Raw genomic sequence first — 24505 nt, 5'->3', positions numbered from 1 at the left:
AGGAGACAAGTATCCACGTGGTGGGGGTGCGGACTGGGACTGCCGTCCCGAGGGTGTGGATGAGGTGGATCCAAACGGTAGCTTATGTTACTCTGTAGCTAATTAACGCAGACTTGTAACCATGATTGTCAGTGCCACGAATGAGTGTGATTACCGCATATTGTCCTTGTCAAGCGAGCGCGATGAAGCAGCCGTCTTCGGATAGTATGATGGTGTCTGACCGCAATCAGCTTACATGAAGAAAGAGGAGAGGGAAGAACCAAAAAAGGCAGAAATATAAATAAAAACACAAATAACGGAAAATAGTCTAACTAGTACAGTGAAGCCCAGCGCTCCAGCAAGTCGCACAAGTACACCGTATCAAACCGCCAGTTCCGAGACAAATCACCCCTTCCCCTTCACCTCGAGACCACACCATGGCCCATCCACTTCTCCCCCTCCTCCTCGTCCCTTCCCCCATCTCAAAAAACCGTCGCCACCAACCCGCACACCGACCCAGCAATCAACATGCCGGCGCGGCCGAGATTCAGCACGCCCCACCAGTCCACCAACCCCTTAGCGCTCCTCTCCTCCTCGACCGCCACCTCCTTGTCCTCGCGCGCCAGCGCCCCGATCTCCTTCTCCTTCTCCGCCAGCCGCCTGTTCACGCCGAGCATGAACGCCCAGGTGTAGGGCACGATGCCGGCCGTCAGCGCGGCGGCGGCGAGGAAGCCGCGGCCGCGGGCGCCCGGGGTACGGAGCGCGAGCCACGCGTACGCGGCGGCCGACGCCACCGCCGCCAGTGGCATGGTGGCGGCGCCGAGCGCGTAGGTGCGCCGCCACTGCCCGAGCATGAGCGGGGTCGGGGACTCGAGCAGGCGCGGGGTGACGAAGACGGAGAAGGAGAGGGAGACGCCCGAGGAGACGGTCGAGAGGAGGAGGGAGGTGGTCTGGACGACTTTCTGGGCCGTGAGGGTGTCGAGGTCGCTTGTCGTCGGGGAAGACATTTTTCTTATGTGAAATGGTGGGGTATGATGGGGGTGTCTCTTTTTCTCGTTTATTCTCTTTTGGGTCCGATGGGTTGGGGATAGTGGGATGATTGGACTATGGTAGAGGTGGTCTTAATGGGTAATAGGCATGTGATGGATGGATGAGGTTGATGTTGGATGAGGTGAGAGCGGGAGGGCTATTGTGTGTGACACAGCATGCCTTTAATAACAGAGGATTGGGGTCAAAAGTGACCAGCCACATCTGTTAGTGAGGATCACGTGGTAAACTGATAATCGTATAGATCACGTGATTTATGCTAACAGAACAGGCCGGTTACTTTTCGCCGAATCTCCGTATAAGACCATGCTCATCGGGACCACGATGGCTGGGATTCCAATCCCACACACACGCTGGGTGATTGACAGTTTTACATTAGATATCGTTGCCTTGTCTAAAGCCTATGAAATGAGCACCGCACTCGAGTACAACTCAGGTCTGCCAAAGGTGTTATTCGTCCCGGTGCCGTTCTTCAAATAGCAGTACTCGCCCGCTACGAGAGAAAGTTAAGCATCAGCACCGCCAACTCATAATCAGGAATTGCTAAACTCACTCGTCTTGATTATGGCAACACTCCGGCACAGGCCGCCTCCCGGGACGCCAATTTCCACATTCCTTTGGTACTGCCAGTTATACGCAGCACATGCCGTGATGCAGTCCTCCAGGCTCGGCAGGTACATCTTGAGGATGTCGTGGATATCCGGGTTCCCGAAGCCTCTGCCTGACGGGTAGTTTGTGTTGCAGAGCCGCATAAACGATTGCGCTGCACCGCCGGTTCGCAGGGGCATCGCGTTGCCGCCCGCGTCTACCGGCGTGTATGCGGTGCCGTTGATGCTGGGGCATCCATCGTCCCTTGGCGCCGGAGAAACTGCGGCGGCTGCTGGTCTCGTTGATGTTGAGGTTGTGCTTGAGGTTGTGCTTCCTGTGTCAGTGCTGGTCGATATCGTCGGTGTCGTCGATGCCGTCGATGATGCCGATGACTGGGTTCCTGCTCCCATCGAGCTGCACGAGGACATGTCAGAAACCGGCCACCCGCCTGTGAGAGAAGTAGGGACATTTTCATTCTCACATGGACGAGTCCGCGCCGCCACGCGCCGCTGCCAGGCCACCGCCAACACCACCTCCGATCGCTCCTGCGATGACCACGACCAAAATAACGACGATTGTCCAAAACGCCCTCACAGACAACCCCAGGATCCTCCTCTGCCCGTACTGGTCATGCGGAAATTGCGCCACGGACGGACCGCCCCAACCGTACTTAGCCGGCTCGAGTGCTGAAGGTGGAACTGGTTCGAGAGTTGAATGGGGATATACGAGCTCCGGTCCGTGGTCGGTGGCCATGGCGGTCAACCCGAACAACCTTTGAACCTTTCGTTCCCTGCTCTGGCGACCGCGCAGTGAAAGGAAGATCCTAACCGCCAAACGGGGCCGGAACCCGAGCGGCCACGAGCAGTGCCGGTCTACCTTATTTATGCGCGCCACTTGTAGTGTTCCAAGCCACCAAGCCACATGCTGCAGGCGATCCTTCGACAACGTCCCAGACTCCCACCCCTGGCAGGAACATCACAAACTAGGGGCTGCCTAAGACGAGTGCTTCACCCGAACCATATCAGGTTCGCCGGGAGCGGGGTACCTGCCATCGCCAAGGATGTACTGTACTAGCGCGGGAGGAAATGATCGCGAGTTCCCGGGACGTCCAGCCCGCTGCCGCATTGCGGCACAGCGAGATTGCAACCAAGAACTTGTCGCACACCCATGCACAGGGATTTGTGGGCGCAGAAGGCTTTTTTCTTTGGTATGATTGAAGCTGCCGTGGTCATGAGCTGCGTCTGGCGTGTGAACCCATCCGTCAAAACACCGGGATCGACCAAGAGTCGTAAACCCTTAACAGCGCCTATCAGCTGGCATGGTATGCCAAGTCGCCCAAGGCCTTCACAAGGCTGCCTTCCCTCTGGACTCGAACGGCAGCGCGAGAACCAAAAGTCCTGCAGCGATAAACAAGGCGCCGCTGGTGTACACCGGCGCCACGGTCCGGAGATCAGCAAACATGGCTACAATGGGCTTCTCGGCTTGTCAGCTTCAACAGACTACTGGATCCTGCTTCCTCGGGGCCCAGGGGGTTTACTTGCCGCCATGATGCCGAAGACGCGATTGCAAGTCGCGCTAAGCGCGTTCCCAGTGCCCCTCTGCGGCGTTGGGAACAACTCCGGAGTGAAACTATACAGCACGGCATACATGACGTTGCTGGTGAAATTGAAGGCGCAGTTCCAGCCCAGAAGACTCTGCGAGTCTAGGGCCGTCGTCGACGCATATAGGAACGCCCCAGTCAACGCCGTCGATGCTGCCAGTGTTCCTTTTCTTCCGACGTGAGGCATCTCGACCAGCAGCCCGCCGATCAGAGCACCAGGGACTCCGAGCACGGCGATGATGAGCGAGTTCCGGTATGTTAGGTAGGTCGACCCATCCCCAAAGTCGGCGCCCCGCGTAGCCTGGATGTACGGCAGGAAGGCGTTGTATAGGGGATATCTGCAACTGTTAGGTCAACGTCTGGCAAAGAGACGGAACTTCGGCCCTACCCCAAACCAATGAACCCCCAGATGATCATGATCAAGCCAGTAGAAAGGGCAAGCTTCTTGGTGGAGAACAGCACCCGTACTCGGTCGAACCTGACGTCCTCGAGCCGGCGCTTCACGGCGGACGACACGCTGGTCTGCTGCACATACCCGTCAGGCTCGCACGCCTTCAAATCATCGACGGTCAGGGCGCTAGTCTTTCCGTTCCTCCGAGCGACTTCGTGGACGATGCGCACTGCGTCTTCGTCTCTCCCCTTGCCCATGAGATATTTCGGTGACTCGTAGATGGTGAACCACAGGAAGCGGATGCAGAACATGACCACCGTGATGCCCCCCATGGCAACCATGAAGTACCGCCACCCCATGTTGTCTCGGCGCAAGCAGACCTGCTGGTCCTCCTGGCAGGTGAGGTTCCCCAACAACGGCCAGGCAACCAGCGTCGCCACCACCTGGGCGATAGCCCAATCGACCGACAGGATGGTCAGCAAGAACTGATGGGAGGCCGGCAGGAACTCGAGAAAGATGGCCGAGTCGACAGGTAGATTCCCGCCGACCCCAAAAGACCACAGAGCCGCAAACACGCCAATGGCGGCAAAGTTGGGCGAACTGGCCGCAACCATGCCAAAGACGGCCGTGATGCCAAGCGTGAGGTTGAAGGCCCATTTCCGGCCAAAGATATCGCATCCGAATCCCCAAAACACGGCCCCGGCGAGCAGGCCAATGTTCTGGCTCAGGGTGAGGAGCGGCGGGCGACTGGGGCCGAATTCGTTGGTGACGGGGGTGAAGATGAGCGACGTGACGATAGGCCAGAGGTTGTCCGACGCCCAGCCGAAGCCCACGACGATGAAGAGCTGCCACTGATACCAGCCCATGCCAATCTCTTGGATCTAAGACGGTTGATCAGTTCCCTCCCCCTTTACTTCAAGCTAGCACCGAGGAGGGAATGCTACTAGGCAGCGTCACACACAGCACGGTTCAGCACTCTCGCCTTTTCCTCGTAGACGGGGTCGATCTGACCCCTGGGAATGATTGCATTGTCGCCGGATGCGATCGAGGTCGCTTCCTCGTCGCGGTGAGGCTTGGAATCCGGCCCGACAGCGGCAGTGCTGCCGGCTTTCTCGATATCATTCATCATTCGGAGGTTGGTGAAGGTTCGGGGTCAAGATTAGACCGAAGCACTTCTCCGAGAGCGGGAGCCACGCTATGCAGCGTCCCTATATATGCTACCACCCACACTGTCTTAGTAACAGACTAGGATTGCTGGTCCCGCATCAGGAAGCGACGCTCTAATGCAAGTCACTGGAGGTGTTATCCAAGGAAACCCGTGTTCCAAAGCCTACGTTTCTTGTGCTAAACGTAACCATCAAAATCCCAACCAAAGTACAGTACAAGGGGTCCGGTCCTCGGGGTCGCATCCAACCTATGACAAGAACAAGTCTTCAAAAGACATCAAAATCCGCCGCAATTGCGCCATTTGTATTCACATCATGTTGCGCCGACAAGCGCTCCTGTGATGCACGGCACACTGTGGGTGGTTGATGACGCCACCGACGTGGAATAGGCCCGAGCTTACTCTCCGACCTCCCCCCCCCCCCCCCACCCTCTCACATTACCATCCGGTAATCGCATGCATTGATAGTGTAAAGTTGATGCTTTACGGGAACCGTACCTTACCCCAGCGTGGGGGGCAGACGAATGCGGAGCAATTGTTGACCTAGTCTTGGCAGCAGCGGAGTCGCCGACCCCTGAGAAAAGGGGTAACGGCCTTTGACTGTCAATATCATCGGGGTCTGTGTTGTTTTCTGTGTTACCCAATATTGGGAGATACAGAAGAATATTGCGACGCATCTACTTGTAACTTAGAGCGTGAATTTAGTTCTCTGCTCTTATCCCCTGGATCGCTCACCTGAATCCCTCCCCAAAATCGCTTCATTGCTAAGCCCTTCAAAGCCCGGATGTTTACGTCGAGATGGAAGACTTGGGCTTTGGGTGGGGAGGCGCGGTTGAGGCCGAACACTTGCCTCTTACACGCAAGGTATTCTTTAGGCTCGGACGGTGGCATGAGCAGCATCAACTGGCAATAGATTCTTAACTAAACTTACCGAGTCTACGTACATCGCTGTATAAAGTGTTTTATCCGGAACCCTATGCGCTCAAAATATACGCTAACAAATAAACAAAGCAAGGGTACCCATCATTTAGTCCGAAACGTGGACAGTTATCTTTCGCTCGGCAGCCCTCTTACTCCGTCGCCCGCGTTCATTCTTCCATCAACCACCGCAACGTAAATCGAACCTCTTTCCCTTCCCACAACCCATACGCCATTCCTACGCCCATAATACTTTCGCGAATAGAACAAACCCGTTCCGTGAAGCGGAAAAGCGAAGACCTAGCCCGCTTCAGTCACTACTCGGCCGCGCCGAAGAGGGCGGCGCGAAGAGAAGAAGTCCACACTCCACTACTTCGAGAAACCGCTTGCCTAGGAATAGACGTCATAGATCTTGCTGTCACCATACGCGCCGTCGCAGCCCAGATTTTCTGGGCGAAACGATCCGAAAAAGGGACATCGAACCTGCTGCTGTGGCCGAGGGAAAGGAATGACGAGGCGCGCCCGTTCCCGCAGGAGCATACGCAGGGCATGGCCTCACAGAGAGAGAAACTCCCTTGGTGAGACACTTGTTGACCAATCGGCGACGGGCTGGCGTAGATGCTTGGTTTGCCCTTCCGGCCCAAGCCATCGTCCGTCTCGCCTCTTGTGGAGGAGCAGCTCTCCTGTAAGGAGAGGGCTCCTACGATAGGCTTTTTCTTCGGCTAGAATGACGCCGACACGGCTTGGATGGATAATTACTCACTCTTCTTTCCGGAATACTCCTCTACTTCCAAACGGGCTTTCCAACGAAAGATAGCGGTAACCACTATGAGTGAACCTGCCAACTGAGAACATGTGTGTTTTCTGCTTGATACCATGACGCCGGAACGTATCTGAAGATATTAATTACTCCCACGGTTGAAGGTAAGATTACCGTCCATGGATTAAATAATACTAGCGCTAGTGGTTACCCACACAGATACCTAACGGGGAGGAGGGAAGCCATGTATTACCACCCCCGGGGTTGGCAACTGACTACAAGACGCTGCAACCGTTAAGTTTGATACGGCCGGGCACACGGTTTGTCGAATGACGGCGAAGACCATGACCTTTGTTTCCTCTGCCAAAGTCGTACGTTCCCTTTGAACTCCGAGAGTCCTAGCAGAAACCAGGATTTCGAGCATCAGATCCCTCCAACGCGGCCAACAGCAACAAGTAAGGTGATCGAAACTGCCCGATTAGGGCTTCATTTAGCCTCCGAACCTCCCCTCGAACTCATATTCGACGACGAACTGTAGGTTCCAGGTCTAGAAGAAGACGCGATGCTCGACCACGATCCATCCTGATTCGACCCCCGGCCGCGCCGGCGTCGGTTCTGTCCCTGGGCAGGCGACTGCCCAGACCTGGTTCGGGGGTTACTGGGAGACAACCCGGGCACGCTACGGGGAGGCTTGTTGGCTTTGATCAGCAAACCCCCATATGCAGCCGCCAAGGTATTATCGTCGTTTCTTCCAACGTGATCCATCTCCCTCAACATTCGGAGGGCGGGGCCGTAGACGGTAGCCAAGATGCCGCGCGTCTTGAGTTCGTCAAAGGTCCAGTGAGCCTTCTCACCAACTCCCAGAGATTGGTTCTCTCTGAACAAGGCCTCGGCCTCGGGCGACACCACGGCGGCCTCATACCAACGTGGGCATTCGCCATTGATCCCCTTTTGCTGAACTGCCCGCTGTGTCCAAGCCTGTGCACGCTTTACTTCCCAGTTACCTCCAGAAGCGGCAAGGGGATCATCAGAGCACGCAGTCATCTCCATTTGCTGAACCTCGGTAATTTCTAGCGAGCTCTTGTTGTTCGGGCTGGGATGCCGCCACTTGGTCAAGACGCGGGCTTCCTTGATGTCCCAACCACAGCCCTGGGGCACAGCAAATTTGAGTTCTGCAGCGCCCGTCCCACTATGCCTGCAAGGATGTTAGCACGCATCGCACTCCAAGGTCGGAGGGATTGGAGAAAGACTCACGAGATACTGAGAGTCTGCAACAGAGTCTTTGCATAAGAACCCAAAGCCTTCTCCGCCTCTTCGGTGTCGACATGAGACAACCTGATCTCCAAGTCCCAGTTGCGCCGGATTGCGTGGACGTAAAGAGGTAGCAGCCCATTTACGCCGTCAACGCCGTGGAGAGGACGAATTAAATAAGAGAAAGGAGTGCTCGACGTAGAATCGTCCTCGATGTCAACAACAAACTGAAGAAGTCTGTGTTGAATCCGTAGGGCGCAGCGAAAAGAATACACGGTCCAGACAGAGCTCGGTTTCTCTTCCCACAGCCGGGTGCCGCCAGTCTTGATGTTGATCATGCCTTCTGCATCCGAGGCGTACGTGGTGAGAATCTTGGTGAAATGGATGTTCTGCGGTTCGCTGAAATAGACGCTGAGTTGCTTTAGTAGCTCAGCTTTTTCCCATCCATTGCTAGGTGTATTGACATCGTTGAAGGCCAGGGCGCTTAGGTCTAATCCCATCAGGAGCACACGGCCGAGTTCTGCCCTCAGCTCAAGTTTTCCCCGTCTGTAAGGACCCGTCGCTAGCAGCTTGGCCATCGCTGCCTCGATCTCCTCTGTGAATCCCTCTGTAGCAAGCAGTCGATCAGGCTCCCCAAGTTCAAGCTGGAGGTTTTTCTGCTCCTTAGTTAGGGGTTTTCCAGCCTGCCGCGATGCCGTCCGCTCGTTCATCGGCTGGAAACCAATACTTCCGGATCCCAGGTGTGCTCTGGAGAGGTTGGAATCTCTCGACTGTACTGTATTGACCGGTTGTGGAATGAGTGCCGGCATATCCCAGCTGATTTGTGGACTTGGAACATTTTTTGAGCTTCCCGCCCCCGTGGTACTCTGTAAATCAATCAAGGTCTCTTTACCCTTGGCTTGGAACTCGTTTGGGCTATCGTCGTCCGAGTCAACCTTGCTCATGGTTCCAGCTTGCGTGGTATTTGAAGGCGTCTTATCCGGCAACAGCTCCGGGAAAAGAGGCATGAGGAGAGAAGCGAGCTGTCGGGTAATTTTATCGATTGCGGCGGCCTTGTCGACAGTTTCCGGCGCTGTGGGGTTCGACTCCTTGGGTGTAACCATGCCCATATCCGCAATGTGCTCTGGGAGGCTGTCGATGAGGCTCTCACCTGCAGCTTCTGGGGGTGAAACGAGCGGAGGTTGTTTGTTGGCAGCCTGAGAACCGAGAAGGGGTTTTGCTGAAGGGACGTAGGTTTTTGGATAACTCGCCGGGACTGAGTCAGGCGCTACAACATCTGGCACACTCTCAATCCAACTCTGTACCTTCGTGTCCGTTTCTCGATGTTGCAAGGATGACACAATTACCCCAGTAACAGAGGGGGGGTTGTAGGCCACCTTTGTCGAGAGGATAGGCCGATTTCCCAAATTGGACTTCTTGCCCGACCGACCAGGAACCTTAGGACCCAGCAGGGAAACCCAATACTGTCTTTCGGGATCCCAATAGCAAAGGCGAATTGAAACGCCTTCTCGATACAATGCCTTATATGCGTTTTCCAAGTTACGCACTCTAGCCCGGTCGAAGAGTGTTGAAGATGCTAGCTTCGGGTCGATGTTGGCTAGGTATCGAGTTTCGGCCATGAAGTCAGGCGCATTCCTCTCGACATAGTCCTCGGCGTAGAGTACATGCTCGATCCGAACCCGACGTGTTGACAGTTTCTGTAATCTTCGTGAGTGTCCATGGCTGACAAAGACTGCTGTGGCTACAAACCTTGATATCAAGCAAGACCTTGAGTTTTTCTTGAACCTCGCGGACCGGCTTTTCGGCATGACCACCGATATAGACCAATCTTCTAGAAAGGTCATAAGACATAGTGATACTGCTCTTCTCGGCGATCTCGGCGAGCTCCTCCTCGGTGGCGATATCTCGAATGGTGAGTGTCTTGGTGTCCCTGTCGAGGTTGTCCCAGATTGCGGTATGGAGAAATTCTGAAAACATCTTGGGGAGTCTGTAAGATGCAGGTGTATTATGTTCATGCCCATCGCTGATCCATTGGTTGTCAAAGGATGTCTGTCCGGGCGTCAGCTTGACAGTCACTCTCCCCAGAATAGTTGTATACTCACGTTGATGGCGCCATCGGGACGGAGAATGCTGCTGGCGGCATCCCCAAACGCGTCTTCCTCAATCTCACCAACTATACGATCAAATAGCTGACGAGCCTGATGTGCCTGGTCTTCACGGCATATGACCTTGAACCAGTGATAGTCGTTGTCGAATGTGATCTCGGCATCAGCCTGCGGCGGTGGTCAGGATAAAGCGTACGAAAGAGAAATCAATGGAGGATTACCAATTCCGTCCCCGCGAATTCCTCAATTACTCTCTCGATGGCCTTGGGCGTATACGCCCACAGGGTGGTGAGGTAGAACTGGGTTAAGGACGCCATTAGGGCGATGCAAAAAACCACGCAAACCGGAAGAAAGAATTGAGCTTCTCAAGTCAGTCAGATAGTCGGTTCGGGATGCAAATTGTCTGAGACGGTCAGAGGGACTCGATGAAGTGGGAGAAAGAAGTGGAGGCAGTCAATGCGATACTGGAACTGAAGTTGGGGACGATTTGGTACAAGGCCTAATGTTGCAACGAACGCATGATGCAGAAACAAGAGATACCGAGACCAGTCCAACGACGCCGATGATCGTGGATGGAGTTGACTCACGGTGCCAAAGGCAAAGAAGATTCTCGTATGTGGACCGACCTCCTTTGGTGGTAGGAGTGGAAAGAGCGATGGAGGCACGCAGTCCGGTGGTCGGAGCACCAGCTCGAGACCAGAACCAAGGCGGTGAAAACGGGCAAGCAGCGGTGCAGATTCATCTCCATTATCTGAGCTCAACAGCAATGTGTTAATGCTGCGATGGTATTCTACGAACCTTGGTGTGGCTGTTCCTGGTTACCCCTGAAAGGCTGTTGAGAGCCCCTGAAAGTCGCCCCACAGACGAACAAACGGAAACAATACAGCCTTCGGAACAAGAAACACCACACAATCAACACGGGAGGGGCTATCAGAAGAGTGCTTCAATCTGATATAAGGTTTGTAAGATATGGACACTGTTAGAGAGTGATAGCATCCCCCATCCTCTCACCATTCTCAATCTAACCAAACGCCCTACTCCGGCCCAATCAAAAACCCCTCCCCTATGAATAAAGGCCATATGTTCAAAGGCAGCTTGAATGCATGCATTCATCGCAGACACGCTTGCTTGCTTTGCTCGCTCGCTTGAGTGCTGGCCAGAAAAGAAAACATCAAACTCTTCTATATATCCATCCGTTCCCGTCCCATTGGTTGGCTGAATGACTGACTGTGTGCGTGCGTAGCGTCTGCGTATGTATGCCCGTCTGTTCCCCGAAAATGGAATCCAGGTATCATCATTACATATGTCGTAACAGGGAGAAACCTACCCCCGAAAAAGGGAAATAAAAAAAATGATAAGAAGAAGCGCTCATGGCATGTGCTGCCCACCTTGGATTGCAGCAAAGCCAGACGTGATCCCAGAAACCATCCTCTGAGCTGACAAAGTCTCCCCGACGCCCGAACGATTAGAGAGGGAGAAAGAAAAAAGAAGAAAAAGATCGTCAGTCCCTCACTGCGCCCACTCAATCGTCGCCTTGATATTCAGCGCCCACTTCAGCTTATCCAACACCTCCCTCGTCTCCTGCAGCGTCCTCTCCTGCTCCCTCTCCCTCTCGTCCGCCTTCCTCTTGATGTCCACCAGCGCCTCCTCCTGCTGCCGCTTATACCTCTCAAACTGCCTCTGGATCTCCTCCTTCTGCCTCTTCAGCTCCCGGATATTCCCGTCCTGCTGATCGCACAGCTCCCGCAGCGTCTCGATCTTGCCGTCGTCCTTCCTCCTCTCCTCCACCAGCCTGCCCACCTCGGCCCTCATCTTCCCAATCTTCCTCTCCACGTCCTCCCCCTGGTCTCTCCAGTGGCTGCTGATGGCGTTGTACCGGCCCTCGCACAGCGCCGCGTAGTTGGTCGCCTCGTCCACGCGCTTCTTGGCGTCGGCCTTGGTGCGCTCCATCTCCTCCTTCCAGATCCGCTCGCGCTCGGCCGCGTCGACCGCCCGCTTGCGCTCCAGCTCGACCGCGTCCTGCAGGCTCTCCACCTGCCGCTCCTTGCGCGCCAGCAGCGTCTTGGCCACGTTGGCCTCGAGCAGGCGCGACTCGTAGTCCGAGATGACCCGCTCCAGCTTGTCCTCGAGCAGCCGCGCCGCCTGCCGCGACTCCTCAGCCCGCAGCCGCTCGATCTGTATGTCGCGCTTGAGCGCCTCGTTGTCCGACACGAGCCGGTTGATGACCCGCCCCGTCTTGCCCAGGCCGGCCTTCCCCACCGAGTTGTCCCACCCGCCGTTGGAGAGCTGGGCTTCGGTTGCGGCCGCGTTGAGGGAGAGCTCCGTTGGTAATGGGGGTGGGGGTTCGGTGGGGAATGATGACGACGATGCCAGGCTGCTGTCTGCGACAAAGCTCGAACGGGTCCTTAAGGTTCTTGATGGTGTCGGACCGAGAAGGCCATCGGTGCCGTCGTGTGTTGCTGTTATTGTCGTTGTTGGTGGTGGTAGCGGTTTTAATCGCCCCATGGACGGCATCTTTGCCAATCCGTTGGGCGTGCGATGTTGGGAAATCGACGATGACATGCTGGTTTTGCTGTTGACCGAGCTGGAAAAGCCCGAGTCCCGCGATGTTGAGTGTGATTCGGTCCCGTCTGTGCTTGATTCCTCCTCCGAGAACCGGTGTCTGTCCTCGAAGCTTGGGACTGTCCTGATGGTCGAGTTCATCCGGTTCGGCATCCGTGGGGATAAGGATGAGGCGGGAGGAGGCGGTACCGTCTTGCCGTCGGCTGCTGTCCGGGTCATTGCTGAGTTGATTGCGGCCTCAGAGGCGGGTGTGAGTGTTGACCGCGGCGAGGCGTGCTCATGCACCGACCCTGACGACTTGTTGGGCGGTGACTTTGTCGGTGTCGCGGCCGGTGTTGTTGCTGCAGAAACGACGGTCACTGGCAAATCGCCTTGACGAATCCACTGTTAGCTTTGTGTTACAGGCCTTTCACGGACGTCATCCTCTTTTCCCCCGGGCAGTGATCGAAGCCCCGGGACCCCAGTTGTCTTCCAGGAATGGAAAAGTGCAGATATTCAGACGCTGAGGTTTCCCAAGATACTGGCCACAAGCCGCAGCCTCTGCAGGCTGCAGATTCCCGGCGTCTTGTTTCAGGACCCGCCGAAGACACCCAGTTGAAGCAACACAAAGAAAGGGTCGGAAGACGTACTGTGCTCGCTGTCTCGGTGAATTGAAAAGGCCGACTTTTGGTCGGAACTCGGCCGAGCCTTCACGAGCTTGTTGCGCATTTCTCTCTGTGGACGACGGGCTGGGATCTGAATTCAAGACACTGGGCGGCACTGCCCGGAGGCGTTCGTTTCCACTTCCGGGCGGGTCCCTGTCTGCTGCAGCCGGAACCTGGGTGTTTGGAATGCTTTTGCTGCGGGCCGCCGCTCTTTGTCAATTGCTGTGAGACTGGATGGAAGGATCCGGGCCTCCGAGACTATCAACTTGTACCGGAAGAAGTCACGCCTGTGGTTGAACCTTCGACCGAACGAGGGATTGTTTGGTGCTGGGACGTGACTTTTAATGGGATGTTTATATTTGCTTGGCACGGCAGTGCAAGGGTGCGTATAATTGATGGCTTAATACCGGGAGCCACGAGATAGTTGTAGGCAATCTGTAATCCCGTGGCAAAAGGGCAGGAAAACAAAGGACGCTCGAGTGGCCATTCCCATTTCCCCGCGCCCTCGTGTTTATATTTGATGGGACTCTGCGCACAAAAAGCAAAGCATCCGTGACATTTTGCAACCCTGAGTCGGCTGATCTGGATCTCAACTGGCGCCCCATGTCGGAGGCCCGCGCGCAGGCGAGAGTGCCAGTCGCGTGGCTGATCCACTGCTATGGCAACCGTGCGAGGCTGGGGTTGTCAGTACACTTAGTAAAATTCAGCAGCCCCTCTTCCTGCACTTGCTTCTCCCACCCCCTGAGGTGGCTCTCGGGCGGCCCTGAGTCCTGTTCCTTTGGAATCCGAGACCAGGGGGAAGTCTGTTCCTGGCCGTTTGATGGGAACTCCTTGCAGCGGCAAAGGCTTAAACAACCTAGCCATTGGCTAGAAATTGGAAGCAGTCGTGGCGTTCGATCCCATCTCTCCAACCTGTGGTTCTTGAAGGAATCTTTCTGGGTTTCGACAATTCAGACGGGTCCGAGATACCTTATCAATCACCCATGACCTCATCACTCCTAGCTATCGATACTTGCGCCTGTATTTTCGCAACCAAGGGCCATGCTGACTGTAGTTGATGATCCTGCATGACATGGCATTACTATTTTTCAAGGAAGAACTTTTTCGTTTTAATCTCGGCCGTTTTCTTCGCGCCACTATTGATCAGCGTAATCAGCGTAATCTTACGGTTTATGCCGGCCAACCCGTCCGGCCGGTAAGAAGCCCTGTCTATGATGAAATCGCTAACAACGCGTCTTTACTCTCGCGTCGCGCGTCCGGGGACCCTTTCCTAATTTAGCTGTTAAGTCTAGGTACGTTTTAAGTCGAGGATGAACCGCTGGCCGCGGGGCGAGTGATCTATGTGTCGTACAACACTGCATCTCGCGAGGTGCTCCAACAAGCCCATGACAAAGGCCAGGTCTACGTTCCTCCTTTTGCTTTAGGTAATTCCCAACGCCACCGGCCCAAACCTCATGTTCAGGGAAATGCTGCCCGTGATGTCAAGGTAAAATACAACAAGATCATGATAAAAGGAAATAAAAAAAGAGAGGACCGCCCCATCTTTTCTCTAGCCATGCCCACTTCACGTCGCGATCGCCATGTTATTGCTGGCCACTGCATCACTCCCAGCACCGCGACTCTGCGACTCGATGAACCCCGGCCGCCACTTTACGAGGTACTTCGCGGCCAGAGGGCGCGCATCCTCGTCTACCAACCGTTAGCACTATCCGGGCCTGGACGGGATGATACATGTGGTAGGAAACTCACACTCAGTCCAAATATCCGCCACCGTATCCAGCGCCATCTCCCTCGCCGGCGGCCGCATCATGACCAGGTACAACAGACTCGTCAACGCAAGCTGCACCGTTGTGGGATCCGCGCAGAGCGCTTTGAGTCGCCCTAGCAACTCCTTGCTCAGCCCCGGAATCTCGGCCAAGAATCTCGTCAGCACCTTGTCCTGCGCAGTAATGTAGTTCAGAAACCCATCGATCAGCCGTAGAGCGCATTTCTCGTAGTGGAGCGGCGCGTCACTGCCGCTCCGCTTGGTCATCTGGTCATTGTACCACTCCTCGCAGAGCCAGGCGACGGCCACCTCTATGCGCCGCCGCCAGTCCTCGAGTATGTAGTTGTAGAGCATCTCGCGTATGACATTGCCGAGCGACATGCGCTGCCGGCCGAGCGCTGTCGAAGTCTCCTCTTCGGATTTGATGCCGCTGCTGACGTCTTCGAGGCACGCCGTGCTGCGCGTCGCAAGGCGCGTGATGAGCGTTAGCCAGGAATCGCGATCGTATGAGCTCGCAGCAAGGCGGTTGATGCCGGCTTTCTGTTTCCGCAGGGCGCCGCCGTCTTCGAGGATCAATAGGGGCACGAAGACGCGGGAGGCGGCCACTTGGCTAAATTTGGCCGCTTCGTCGGGATCGAGCGGGGGTGGAGAAGGAAGCTTGAATGGTCCGAGAGCTAGCGCGGCACCGGCATCTGGGCCAGGCTCGATGGGCTCCTCTGGAGGGGCATTGTCGAGCTTGTTGAGGATCTGCTCGGTATCCTCGGCCGCGTTGAAGTTGGGCTCGTAGTCGTCGTCGTCTTCTTCCTCGACTCCTAGTGGCGCAGTAGCCGCGTTGATCACTGCAGGCTGGTGTGCTGCGGCCGCTGCGGCCGCAGCAGCGTAGAGGGAAGTAAGCCGATCGCGAATGCCCTAGTTCAGGTTAGAGAATCACTCTCCCCCACGGACGTCTGCAAGACCTACGCTAACTGCCAAATCTAAGATCTGCTGGTCTAGGGTTGCCAGCGTCCTGACGCAGATCTTGGCGGTGAGATTCGCGGGCACCTGGGTGGCATCAAAGCCCTGCAAACCGAGATTGTTCGTTAACGTGAAGACACCAGCAAGACTGTGCGGCCCCGGTCCCAACGGTGGAATCGCGAGTTGTTGAACGCCGCTGTCGAGTCTTTGCCTCTTGGCGTCCCCGTAGTTAGCGGCAGCTTGTTCAGCCAAAACTCTCTTACGGCCCGCTTCATCGAAGATCTCGGCCCGTGACCGCATCATCCTTTCAATATACTGCTGGATGCGTCCCGCCATGGGATTGTTGGGGTCCCTGAACTCGGTAAGCGAAGAAGGGAATCATACTGCATCTATGAGACCTACCGCTTAAGAAGATGTGTCAGGAGCATGCGGGTGGTTTTCTCCATCGACTTAACAAGCACCTTCGTCTTTGGTGTCATGGGCGAGTTGGCGAGCTTTAGCGGGTTGAAGTTAAGGACCGAGTTGATAATTCGGCTTGATGTGTTTGGGCGGGTTCGTATTAGGATAGAGAGACAATTTAGGGTTGCATCGACGAGTAGAGCATCACTACGGTGAGAGTCAGCCGGCGTGGCTTTTGATTCACCCACATTACCGCGACCTACCTGCTGTTGTCTTGCAACACACCCAACATTCTATCCAGGAGTCCGGTGGCTTCGGCCTCGAGGTGCATGGGGTCTAATAAGGGATGGTTCGGTGGTATCATGTTGAGAGAGATGTCGAGCCCGTTGTACTGAGCGCGTCATGTTAGCAACTGTCCGTAGTCATGGGATCGGCAGACGAACCTTTGCCTCCATTCCATTTGATGCTGTCTGTGCAAGGACAACTCTTTGGGCGAACTTGATGCAACTTAGCCGTACGGGCGCGGGGGCACCGTCCCACATCCGCAATATCCTCGATTTAATGGCAGTCATCTGTTCCCAACTCTCTGTGTGGTAAGAGTTGTGGATTCTGTGAAAAGAATCCAGTTAGCGACAAGTTTCACTGACCGTGTCCTCCAGCTCTGCGCCGTTGGGTATCACCAGAGACTTCAAGACAAGGATTCAGCAGGGCCAAGAGCGACAGAACGGAGCGCATGCACCAGCAACCGCATCTCGTAAACCCGACTCGCATCCTGGTCCCCATAGCACACGCTCACATAACCGAGATAGAAAACCACTTACATCCACCTCAAAGCAACCGGATACGCGCTTGCGGCGGCGGCAACGCTAGCTTTGAGCACGAGGGTATCTTCCCCGGGACTCTCGAGCAGCGCCCGCAGTGTATCCAACACCGCCACCGTCAGATTCTCCTTGTCGCGCATCGTCAGCACCGGCGTAGCCAGCGACTCGGCCAGGAACTCGGCACCCCATCTTCGCAGCACGAGCGGCGCCGTGGGGCCGATGATCGGTAGCACGCCCTTGACGATGCGGTCGTAATATGTGGCATTCTCAAGGGCCACCTTGCGCGCTGCGTCGAGCTGCTTCAGTTGCTCATTGATCGTGTACGCGTTGTCCGCTGGCGCGGTGGGAGCAGCGGTCGGGGCAGCCATCGTTTCTCTTTCTTCCACACCCTCGGGAAGAGGGTGTGTATGTGCCTGTGTGGACGTATGGGAAATGTATGCGGTAAAGGCGGCGGCAGAGCAAGGTTCAAGGAATCTACAGAGAGCCGATTGCCGATGCGATGCTTGCGTTGCGCAGAGGAAGGACAAGACAGGACAAGGCAGTCTAGGCAGGTAGGTCGTCTTCAACGAAGCCAAACTTCTCAGTCTCCCCTCGCGCGACCTCCAGCCCAACGATCCGTTTGTATATTCCCGACCAGTCCAAGGAAGAGCGCTAATTTATTGTGTTGTAAGAGCGATCAATCGCCTCCACGCACTCAAGACGTCTCGAATGTTGTTTCCAAAGACCGCGAGCGGGACCGATCATCCTGCGCGGCGCGAGGTGTTGACAGCTGCAAGCGAAAACTCGTCGGAAAAGAGCTCCTCAAGCTGTCAAGCGAACGATCGCATCAGGTCATCAAATGCTATCGTCCACAGAGTTGCGTAATTCCGTATGATGGCTGTTAGCAGCCTGTTCCTCGACGCCCGGCAAATGCAGTGGTGGTCGCCAAGGTTGGAAGAGGGCGAGGTTTGGGAAACTTTGTTCCAATTCAGCCTTGCAAGTTAGAACAATGGGGAGACGCGCCAGGGGCTTGAAAGCAAGCCTGCAGCCAGTGACGTGAAAGACGCAACCAGAAGCAGCACTAACTCATGGGCACGGACCCCTGACGCTTTGCGCGCCTGCGCTCTCATTGGTCTCCTCACGATAAGCTTATCGGCCGGCTCTCAGCCCACGCGGGCTAACATCCGAGCTTCCATCGATCCATTTTCTGGTCGCATCACCATCCCCCGAAGCTACTGAGATCCGCCAACAGGACCGCCGGTATCTACGAACATGGCCGGGTAAGAATCCAGCGTCTTTACGAAAATGCAAGCATTCGCTTTCTAACCCCCCACCGGGTTCGCAGATTCCAGCAGTCCACCTACTACGATAGGCGCCACCGCCAATCCCCGGCACTGATCCGCGCGCGACGGCCCTACCTCGTCAAGAACGCCGTGTTGGGTCTCACTCTTGCCACGATATCCGCCGGAATCTGTGCGTCCCCCATACAGTCGGAAACGAGCCACCTCTCTCTTAAAGCCAAACCAACCGCCTGCTAACATTGATTACCTCTCTTAGATGCCTACACCCTTAACGCCATTGGCCAAGACGAGTTCGAGGATGTCAAGGTGCCCGATGCGCCCGTAAGGACTTCACCAGCTTCTGCCCAAAACAGCAAATCATGAAATGAGCGAGCTAGTTCGGGAGACGAGGGGTCGCTGGGAGTGTTCTGGGATATAACTTTATGTATCGATCCACGCTGTATACAACGTTATAGGGGAAGGCGGGACCATTGTACAACCCAACTTGGAGTTTTGGGGAGGCGCTGAGAAAGTCTTATTTTGATTTGTTTGATTCAAGAGCAACATAACGGAACGCTGCTATCTCAACGAGATCGCAACTCGGTATCTCCGGAAATGGTGGCTGGCCTGATATCTGCCAAGGTATGATGCACTTAGCACAGCAAGGCTATTCCCAACCTGCCGTATAAAGCCGTCATGTAGAAGAAGATTCCCCAATTGTACATATCCACACCTGCACACATACCCGATCTATATAGCATAGACAACCTAGGACACCAAATATCCATGTCATGAGGGAAAAAGAAGAAACCCCGTCAATATTTGGGCGCTAGTGCTGAAACAAAAGAGCTAGATGACGAAGTCATCGCTTGAGCGTATAAGAAAAAATAAGGATCAGCGCCTTCCGCCATGCCCCATGATATCTCCCATTGCCTGAAAACTCCGTTAAATCTAGATATGACCGCTGGTCCTCCAAAGAAATGAAGATGAATGGATGGACGACGAATATCAGGATGCATGTATGGCGGGCTCTCGCCTTAGCGCTTCAGAGCCCAGCTTTGACCCCTTGAGGACTTCCGGCGCCGCCGGTGAGTGGGTTTTCTGCAGCGGAACCGGCGAGTCACCGTTCAGAAGAGCAGATGTGCTCGAAGAGAATAACACCGGGGTTTGGTTGGAGTGCTTCCTCGGCCCTGACGATGAGCCCGCGTAGACGTGCGCTTCGCGCTGTGCTTGCTGACGCTGGATGTGATGCGAAGGATGATTCGGATTCGCCCATGGTGTCTGCTCGATGAACTGCTCTCCGGCCGCGCCAAGCCCCTGCCCAAAAGCGAGTGATGTCGTAAACTCCGGGCGGAAAGCTGATACTTGATTTGCAACTGGCCTGTGCATCGGCTCGCGCGCACTCTGGAGGCATGTGTCAGGACGACTGCATGTGACCAAAACTAAGGCAAGGAGCGACGACTCACTTGGATAGCTTCGAGATCGGCCTCCAACTGCTCGTCAGAAGCACCATTGATTGATGGTGCGGCCGGGAAACCGACGTGCTTGGCAAAGCCCGAAAGCACTGACACCTCCTTGTTGTATGACACGGCATTCCTGATAGCCTGCCCTCTCGTGGCAGGGAAACGGATTCCGTAATCGGGTATAGTGTTGGCAGCCCGCCTGCGCTCTTGCTGAATGTCGTACCATTCTTGGCCTAGTTCTTCGAGGGCTTTCTCCCTGGACTCGCGAACAGCCTGGTAGAACTGGGACATGATCTGCGCGCGCTCGGCAACTGCTCGGTGCCGGAGCACCGACAACTTGAATTGTAACTCAAGATTGCTGATTCTTATTTTCTCAGCCCGTCTCTCCTCCAGACACTGCAGCATGGCAAGGTATTCAGGATGGGTCGGGTTGTCGCTTGTGAGCATGGCCTCCTCCTGGTTAAGCTGCTCCAGCCGTTCCTGGTATAACCTACGCGAGGATTAGCGGCACTGCCACCCGGGGTTGACATGAGAATCACTTGCCGTTCCCGGAAACTGCTGAATTGCTTCTCGATGGCTACAAGCTCTTCCCAAGCGGCCTTTTTCCGTTCTACTGTACTGCAGTTAGCTAGAGCAAAGCCCAGATGGGAACACGATATTCTCATACGCTCTTCCTCATTCCTGTGTGCTGCCTCCGCCTCTTCGTCGATGTCTTCGGGGTGGTCATCCTCAGCCTGCGGTGTGGGCACTTCGAGACTATGGACATCGGCGTCTTCAGGCGGTTCATCCGGCGCTTCCTCCCTGCCGCCCGTTTCTTCAGGGCTTTTACTTTTTCGCTTCTTCGTTGGGCTGCGTTTCGCTTTCTTAGCCCTGCTAGACACGGCAACATCCTCTTCAACTGAGTCAGGCAGCTCCTCCTTGGCTTCAGCCGTGGCTGCCGCCTCATCGTGATCATCTTCCTCTGCTGTGTGGTCCCCGCTTTGAGCGTTTGTTGAGACTCCCTCGTCATCGGCTAGGGCTATATCGTCGGCCGGGAACACACGATCGGTGGCGTCAATCGAGCCGGCCCGTTTCTTTACGGGCTGCTCGGATTCCGAATTCTCGGCTAGCACAGACCGTTTCCGTTTCCGTGACTCAATCGAGTTTTTCCTCGTCAGCTGTGAGGTTTCTGAATCGGTCGAGGAACTGACTAGGCCCTTCTTGACGAGCGTGGGCGATCGCAGCTCTGGTTCTTTGACCGGGTCGAGCTCAGGATCGCTAGACGCCATCGAGACGTCGTCATCGTTGTCTTCCTCCGCTTCAGAAGCGGAATTTTGAGCGCTATTCGCACCCTCGGCTTCTATGCCAGCCTGGAGCAGCTGCTGGAGCTTGCTCGGGCTGCGTTCGAAAACTCTGTCCCGGCGGGCGGTGAATCGTCGATGTCCAGCGTCGTCGCTCACCGTGTTTACAATGTCGCGCGTGGCGCCATTTTTTGGAGGAGTGTCATAGAGTCGTTCGGTCTCGGCTTCCGAGTCATTGATGTCCACCTCAGACAGCTTGCTGTCGTCGTCCGACTCAGAGGCAGCGTCCGAGTCCGCGTCGCCGTCAATCCCGTTCCGTTTCGGCGTTCCGTGCATGATGCTGTGATCGCGCATATCCATATCCGCCTCTTCGACGTCTGCGTCCTTGTCTTCAACATCGCTGAGCGGGCTCGAGAGGTTGCTGGGACTGTTGTCCAGCAGGGGCGGGGGAGGGCTCGAAAGTGCCAAAGGCGGCGCCGTATCACCCGTGGCCATCGTAGACCATGCGATTCGTTAAGCGTAATCGGTAATACTGCGCTGATAACGTTGTGAAAAGTTGCGGGTGAAGAAGGGAAAGCCGCGCAAAATTGGTCACGATCGATTCCACGAAGCGGGCAGCTTCACACCGGCACTAGGTTGCGCGACCGACAAGAGTGGAACGAGGGTAAATCCCAAGACAAAAATAGGGCATGCCAATGGAGACAGTGAATGAGAATCCACTGCCGCTGTCGGTTCGGCAGAGTTTCGTCCTGGGGACGTCGCGAGAACAAGGTGCGAAGTTTGGTGGTGGTGTCTTGCGAGAAGCCGGAGAGCGACGCCAGAGCAGCTGGAGGGAGCACAAATGGGGGACGGGCAACTGCTGGCGGCTCTTTGCCTGCCCGCCTGCCCGATTTCCTGCCGCTACGTATAGCGGTCAAACGCGGCAGTATCTGATAAGGTGCGATAAGCGAATTTTCGGCGCCGGTCCCCACATCTGCTGCAGGCTGGGGAAGGAAGCTGTCGATTCTCCATCTGTTGCCGACCGAAACTAAAAAAGAAGAAAAAAATTAGAAAGAGAACTACTCGGGATTTTTGAAGGAGAGGGCTTTTGGACGGTGTTGCTGTGTCACTCTCACACTTATCCGGTCCAGAAACATCTCATACGCCTGCGTTGGAGCTGTCTCCCACATCCCAGGTCTCCCACTCTCCTTGTTCCCTGGCGATCCCAAGCTTCAGCTCTGCGCGTCGGCGCATATCGTTCGGCAAGATGGCAAAGGAGTACGGAGCGAACCGTTCATCCCGGTGTCTCGTCCAATTGATGGCTAACTTTGTTTTCCCTAGCAAATCTCTCCTGTCTGCGTCATCCAAAGCGATCGACCCCGCCTTGGCAGCTTTATTCTCCGAGAGTGTGAGTCGCAACCTTTATTGATTAGTGTGGCTGTTAACGTGGCCCTAGGCTGGAACGGTCAAAGTACCTCCCAAATCACGGTACACGGAATTACTCCCGAAGAAGACTAGAACGGCACCGGAAGACGACGAAGACGAAGGGGACATCTCGGAATCCGAGGTAGCAGAAGACTCTAATGAAGAGTCCGGAGAGGAATCGGACGGGGAGTCTGATATCGAGAGCTCAGGGAACGAGAAAGAGTCATATTCTGACGATGAAGAGTCCGAGGCTGAAGGCGCTAGCGACACTTCCAGCGTGGATGAGGAGGCTGAAGCGGCCGACGTTTTAGAGGCCATCGTCTCTCGTGGAACATCTCAGGATGAAGGGCGCAAGCGGAAACGGAAGCATCATGATGACGAGAATCTTGAGACCAACTACCTCGAACGCTTAGCGAACGAAGAAGAACCGTCTGGGAAGCGTCGCAAAGGAGACTCGGACAAACAAGCATTGGCCGCAGAAGGCCAAAATGGCGCCGCTAAGGATGACGATGCAGAGGAAGATGACGACAAGTCATCAGGAGACGAGGTGCCGGTTCACGAATCCCTATCCGTCGATCCCGCCGTATCTGAGCTAGAAAAGGCGAATCGCACTGTCTTCCTCAGCAATGTTTCCGTCGAGGCGATCACGTCACGCAAGGCCAAGAAGATGCTCTTGAACCATCTTGCATCTATCCTGGACAAAAAAGCGGCCCCCCAACAGAAGGTAGAATCTATACGATTCCGTTCGACCGCCTTCTCGACGACAGCCATCCCGAAACGCGCGGCGTATATCAAAAAGTCGCTGTTAGAGGCAACCACAAAGTCCACAAACGCTTACGCCGTCTATAGCACCACTGCAGCGGCGCGACTCGCGGTAGCGCAACTCAACGGCACTGTGATCCTAGATCGGCATCTCAGGGTCGACAGCGTGGCTCACCCATCACCTGTTGACCACCGCCGCTGCGTATTCGTCGGCAATCTGGGATTTGTAGATGACGAGACGGTGCTCAACGTCAAAGTTGACGAAGAAGGCAAGCAAGCAACAGAGAAGAGGAAGCGGACCAAGACGCCGATGGACGTCGAGGAGGGACTATGGCGGGTCTTCAGCAAAGAAGCAGGCAGAGTCGAGAGCGTCCGCGTCGTAAGGGACGCCACTACCCGCGTCGGCAAGGGCATCGCCTATGTCCAATTCTACGTAAGCCCGCGCCATCCCTTTCCGTCCAACGTTTGCCACTAACAAGGAACCCCAGGACGCAAACGATGTCGAATCAGCCATCCTCCTAAACGGCAAGAAATTTCCCCCGATGCTTCCGCGCGAGCTTCGCGTCAGCCGCTGCAAGGCACCTCACAAGACGGCTAGAGCGATGGAAGCCCGCCAGGGCAAAGCCGGGCCTCCAGCCAATCGCAAGGACAACAAGAAGAAGACGAAGAAGGCAACCACCGACGGCAGCACAGCAGAGTACGTCCCCAAGCTCTCAGCCGAGGCACAAACCCTCGCCGGCCGTGCAGGCAAACTCCTTGGGCGGTTTGGCGCCGCGCAATTATTCGGCAACGGCAAGTCCGGTAAGAAGAGGAGTGAGAAGCGGGAGCGAGATAACAAACGGAACCACCACGACCGCCAGGCCGGCCCTCCGTCAGAAGGGAGGGAAAAGACAATCAAGCCCCCAGAGGACTTCGTCTTTGAAGGCCGCCGCGCAAGCGCCAAGGACGGCAGGCCCAAGGACCTCAAGTTCAAGGGTCGCAGCGGCAAGGGCAAGGTGCACAAGAAGACCAAGACGAAGGGCAGGGGCGCGGTCCGCGCTGCCAAGTGGAGGGCGACGCAGAAGGGCGGGGAAGGCTCCAGTTCCAAGTAAAACGGTTGTACATGTTGTGTGCCTGAGGTGATAATAGACGGTGCACTGTATCAGTTTTGACTGCAGGATACCGTCTAAGCATGGAGAAGTTGGAAAAATAGTACATACCTTAAACAACTGCTGCTGCTCCTTGCCATCGCAACTCGCTGCGTAGAGCCCCTGCTTCAGTGTAAGGGCTATCCGCCCCATGATAGACATGGTATCACATCCAAGCCCAGCACGATTGCAGGCACCGTGCACTTGTTATGCAAGTTGAAATAGCACGCCCGGCGTTCTGATAGTTCTTCCAACGGCGAC

At 55.5% G+C, this 24505-nt stretch overlaps 9 protein-coding genes across 9 annotated transcripts; 2 read left to right on the top strand and 7 right to left on the bottom strand.

The window, feature by feature from the left end:
• Nucleotides 1–461: 461 nt before the first annotated feature.
• Nucleotides 462–986, bottom strand: MFIFM68171_00379 (Noranthrone monooxygenase; the record flags this gene model as incomplete). Its single annotated transcript, XM_071055801.1, has 1 exon — nucleotides 462–986. The coding sequence occupies one exon, from the start codon at nucleotides 984–986 to the stop codon at nucleotides 462–464; it is 525 nt and encodes a 174-aa protein (XP_070911902.1).
• A 441-nt stretch (nucleotides 987–1427) lies between these two features.
• MFIFM68171_00378 (Putative membrane protein insertase) lies at nucleotides 1428–2367 on the bottom strand (the record flags this gene model as incomplete). Its single annotated transcript, XM_071055800.1, has 3 exons — nucleotides 1428–1519; nucleotides 1580–2028; nucleotides 2096–2367. The coding sequence occupies 3 exons, from the start codon at nucleotides 2365–2367 to the stop codon at nucleotides 1428–1430; spliced, it is 813 nt and encodes a 270-aa protein (XP_070911901.1).
• A 591-nt stretch (nucleotides 2368–2958) lies between these two features.
• On the bottom strand, nucleotides 2959–4731 carry MFIFM68171_00377 (MFS siderochrome iron transporter 1; the record flags this gene model as incomplete). Its single annotated transcript, XM_071055799.1, has 4 exons — nucleotides 2959–3087; nucleotides 3156–3552; nucleotides 3603–4486; nucleotides 4567–4731. The coding sequence occupies 4 exons, from the start codon at nucleotides 4729–4731 to the stop codon at nucleotides 2959–2961; spliced, it is 1575 nt and encodes a 524-aa protein (XP_070911900.1).
• Nucleotides 4732–6934: 2203 nt separating this feature from the next.
• Nucleotides 6935–10121, bottom strand: MFIFM68171_00376 (uncharacterized protein; the record flags this gene model as incomplete). The annotated part of the gene is made up of 5 exons (XM_071055798.1): nucleotides 6935–7643; nucleotides 7703–9396; nucleotides 9449–9748; nucleotides 9802–9972; nucleotides 10026–10121. The coding sequence occupies 5 exons, from the start codon at nucleotides 10119–10121 to the stop codon at nucleotides 6935–6937; spliced, it is 2970 nt and encodes a 989-aa protein (XP_070911899.1).
• A 1192-nt stretch (nucleotides 10122–11313) lies between these two features.
• SHE3 (mother-specific HO expression) lies at nucleotides 11314–13074 on the bottom strand (the record flags this gene model as incomplete). Its single annotated transcript, XM_071055797.1, has 2 exons — nucleotides 11314–12737; nucleotides 12996–13074. The coding sequence occupies 2 exons, from the start codon at nucleotides 13072–13074 to the stop codon at nucleotides 11314–11316; spliced, it is 1503 nt and encodes a 500-aa protein (XP_070911898.1).
• A 1500-nt stretch (nucleotides 13075–14574) lies between these two features.
• Nucleotides 14575–17317, bottom strand: MFIFM68171_00374 (Symplekin/Pta1 N-terminal domain-containing protein; the record flags this gene model as incomplete). The annotated part of the gene is made up of 7 exons (XM_071055796.1): nucleotides 14575–14699; nucleotides 14760–15684; nucleotides 15736–16081; nucleotides 16132–16335; nucleotides 16392–16519; nucleotides 16572–16737; nucleotides 16950–17317. The coding sequence occupies 7 exons, from the start codon at nucleotides 17315–17317 to the stop codon at nucleotides 14575–14577; spliced, it is 2262 nt and encodes a 753-aa protein (XP_070911897.1).
• An 883-nt stretch (nucleotides 17318–18200) lies between these two features.
• MFIFM68171_00373 (Cytochrome c oxidase assembly factor 3) lies at nucleotides 18201–18592 on the top strand (the record flags this gene model as incomplete). Its single annotated transcript, XM_071055795.1, has 3 exons — nucleotides 18201–18208; nucleotides 18274–18401; nucleotides 18486–18592. The coding sequence occupies 3 exons, from the start codon at nucleotides 18201–18203 to the stop codon at nucleotides 18590–18592; spliced, it is 243 nt and encodes an 80-aa protein (XP_070911896.1).
• Nucleotides 18593–19216: 624 nt separating this feature from the next.
• Nucleotides 19217–21446, bottom strand: DEP1 (Transcriptional regulatory protein; the record flags this gene model as incomplete). Its single annotated transcript, XM_071055794.1, has 4 exons — nucleotides 19217–19612; nucleotides 19675–20161; nucleotides 20215–20284; nucleotides 20339–21446. 4 exons carry the CDS (start codon nucleotides 21444–21446, stop codon nucleotides 19217–19219), a joined length of 2061 nt encoding a protein of 686 aa, XP_070911895.1.
• Nucleotides 21447–22197: 751 nt separating this feature from the next.
• On the top strand, nucleotides 22198–24208 carry NOP12 (Nucleolar protein 12; the record flags this gene model as incomplete). Its single annotated transcript, XM_071055793.1, has 4 exons — nucleotides 22198–22208; nucleotides 22272–22338; nucleotides 22387–23550; nucleotides 23606–24208. The coding sequence occupies 4 exons, from the start codon at nucleotides 22198–22200 to the stop codon at nucleotides 24206–24208; spliced, it is 1845 nt and encodes a 614-aa protein (XP_070911894.1).
• Nucleotides 24209–24505: the final 297 nt, after the last annotated feature.

Source organism: Madurella fahalii, assembly GCF_045866475.1.
Source record: "Madurella fahalii IFM 68171 DNA, scaffold_1, whole genome shotgun sequence".
NCBI lineage: Eukaryota > Fungi > Ascomycota > Sordariomycetes > Sordariales > Madurella > Madurella fahalii.
Note: the sequence above shows the minus strand (reverse complement) of the source record. Positions and strands in the feature narration are given on the sequence as shown.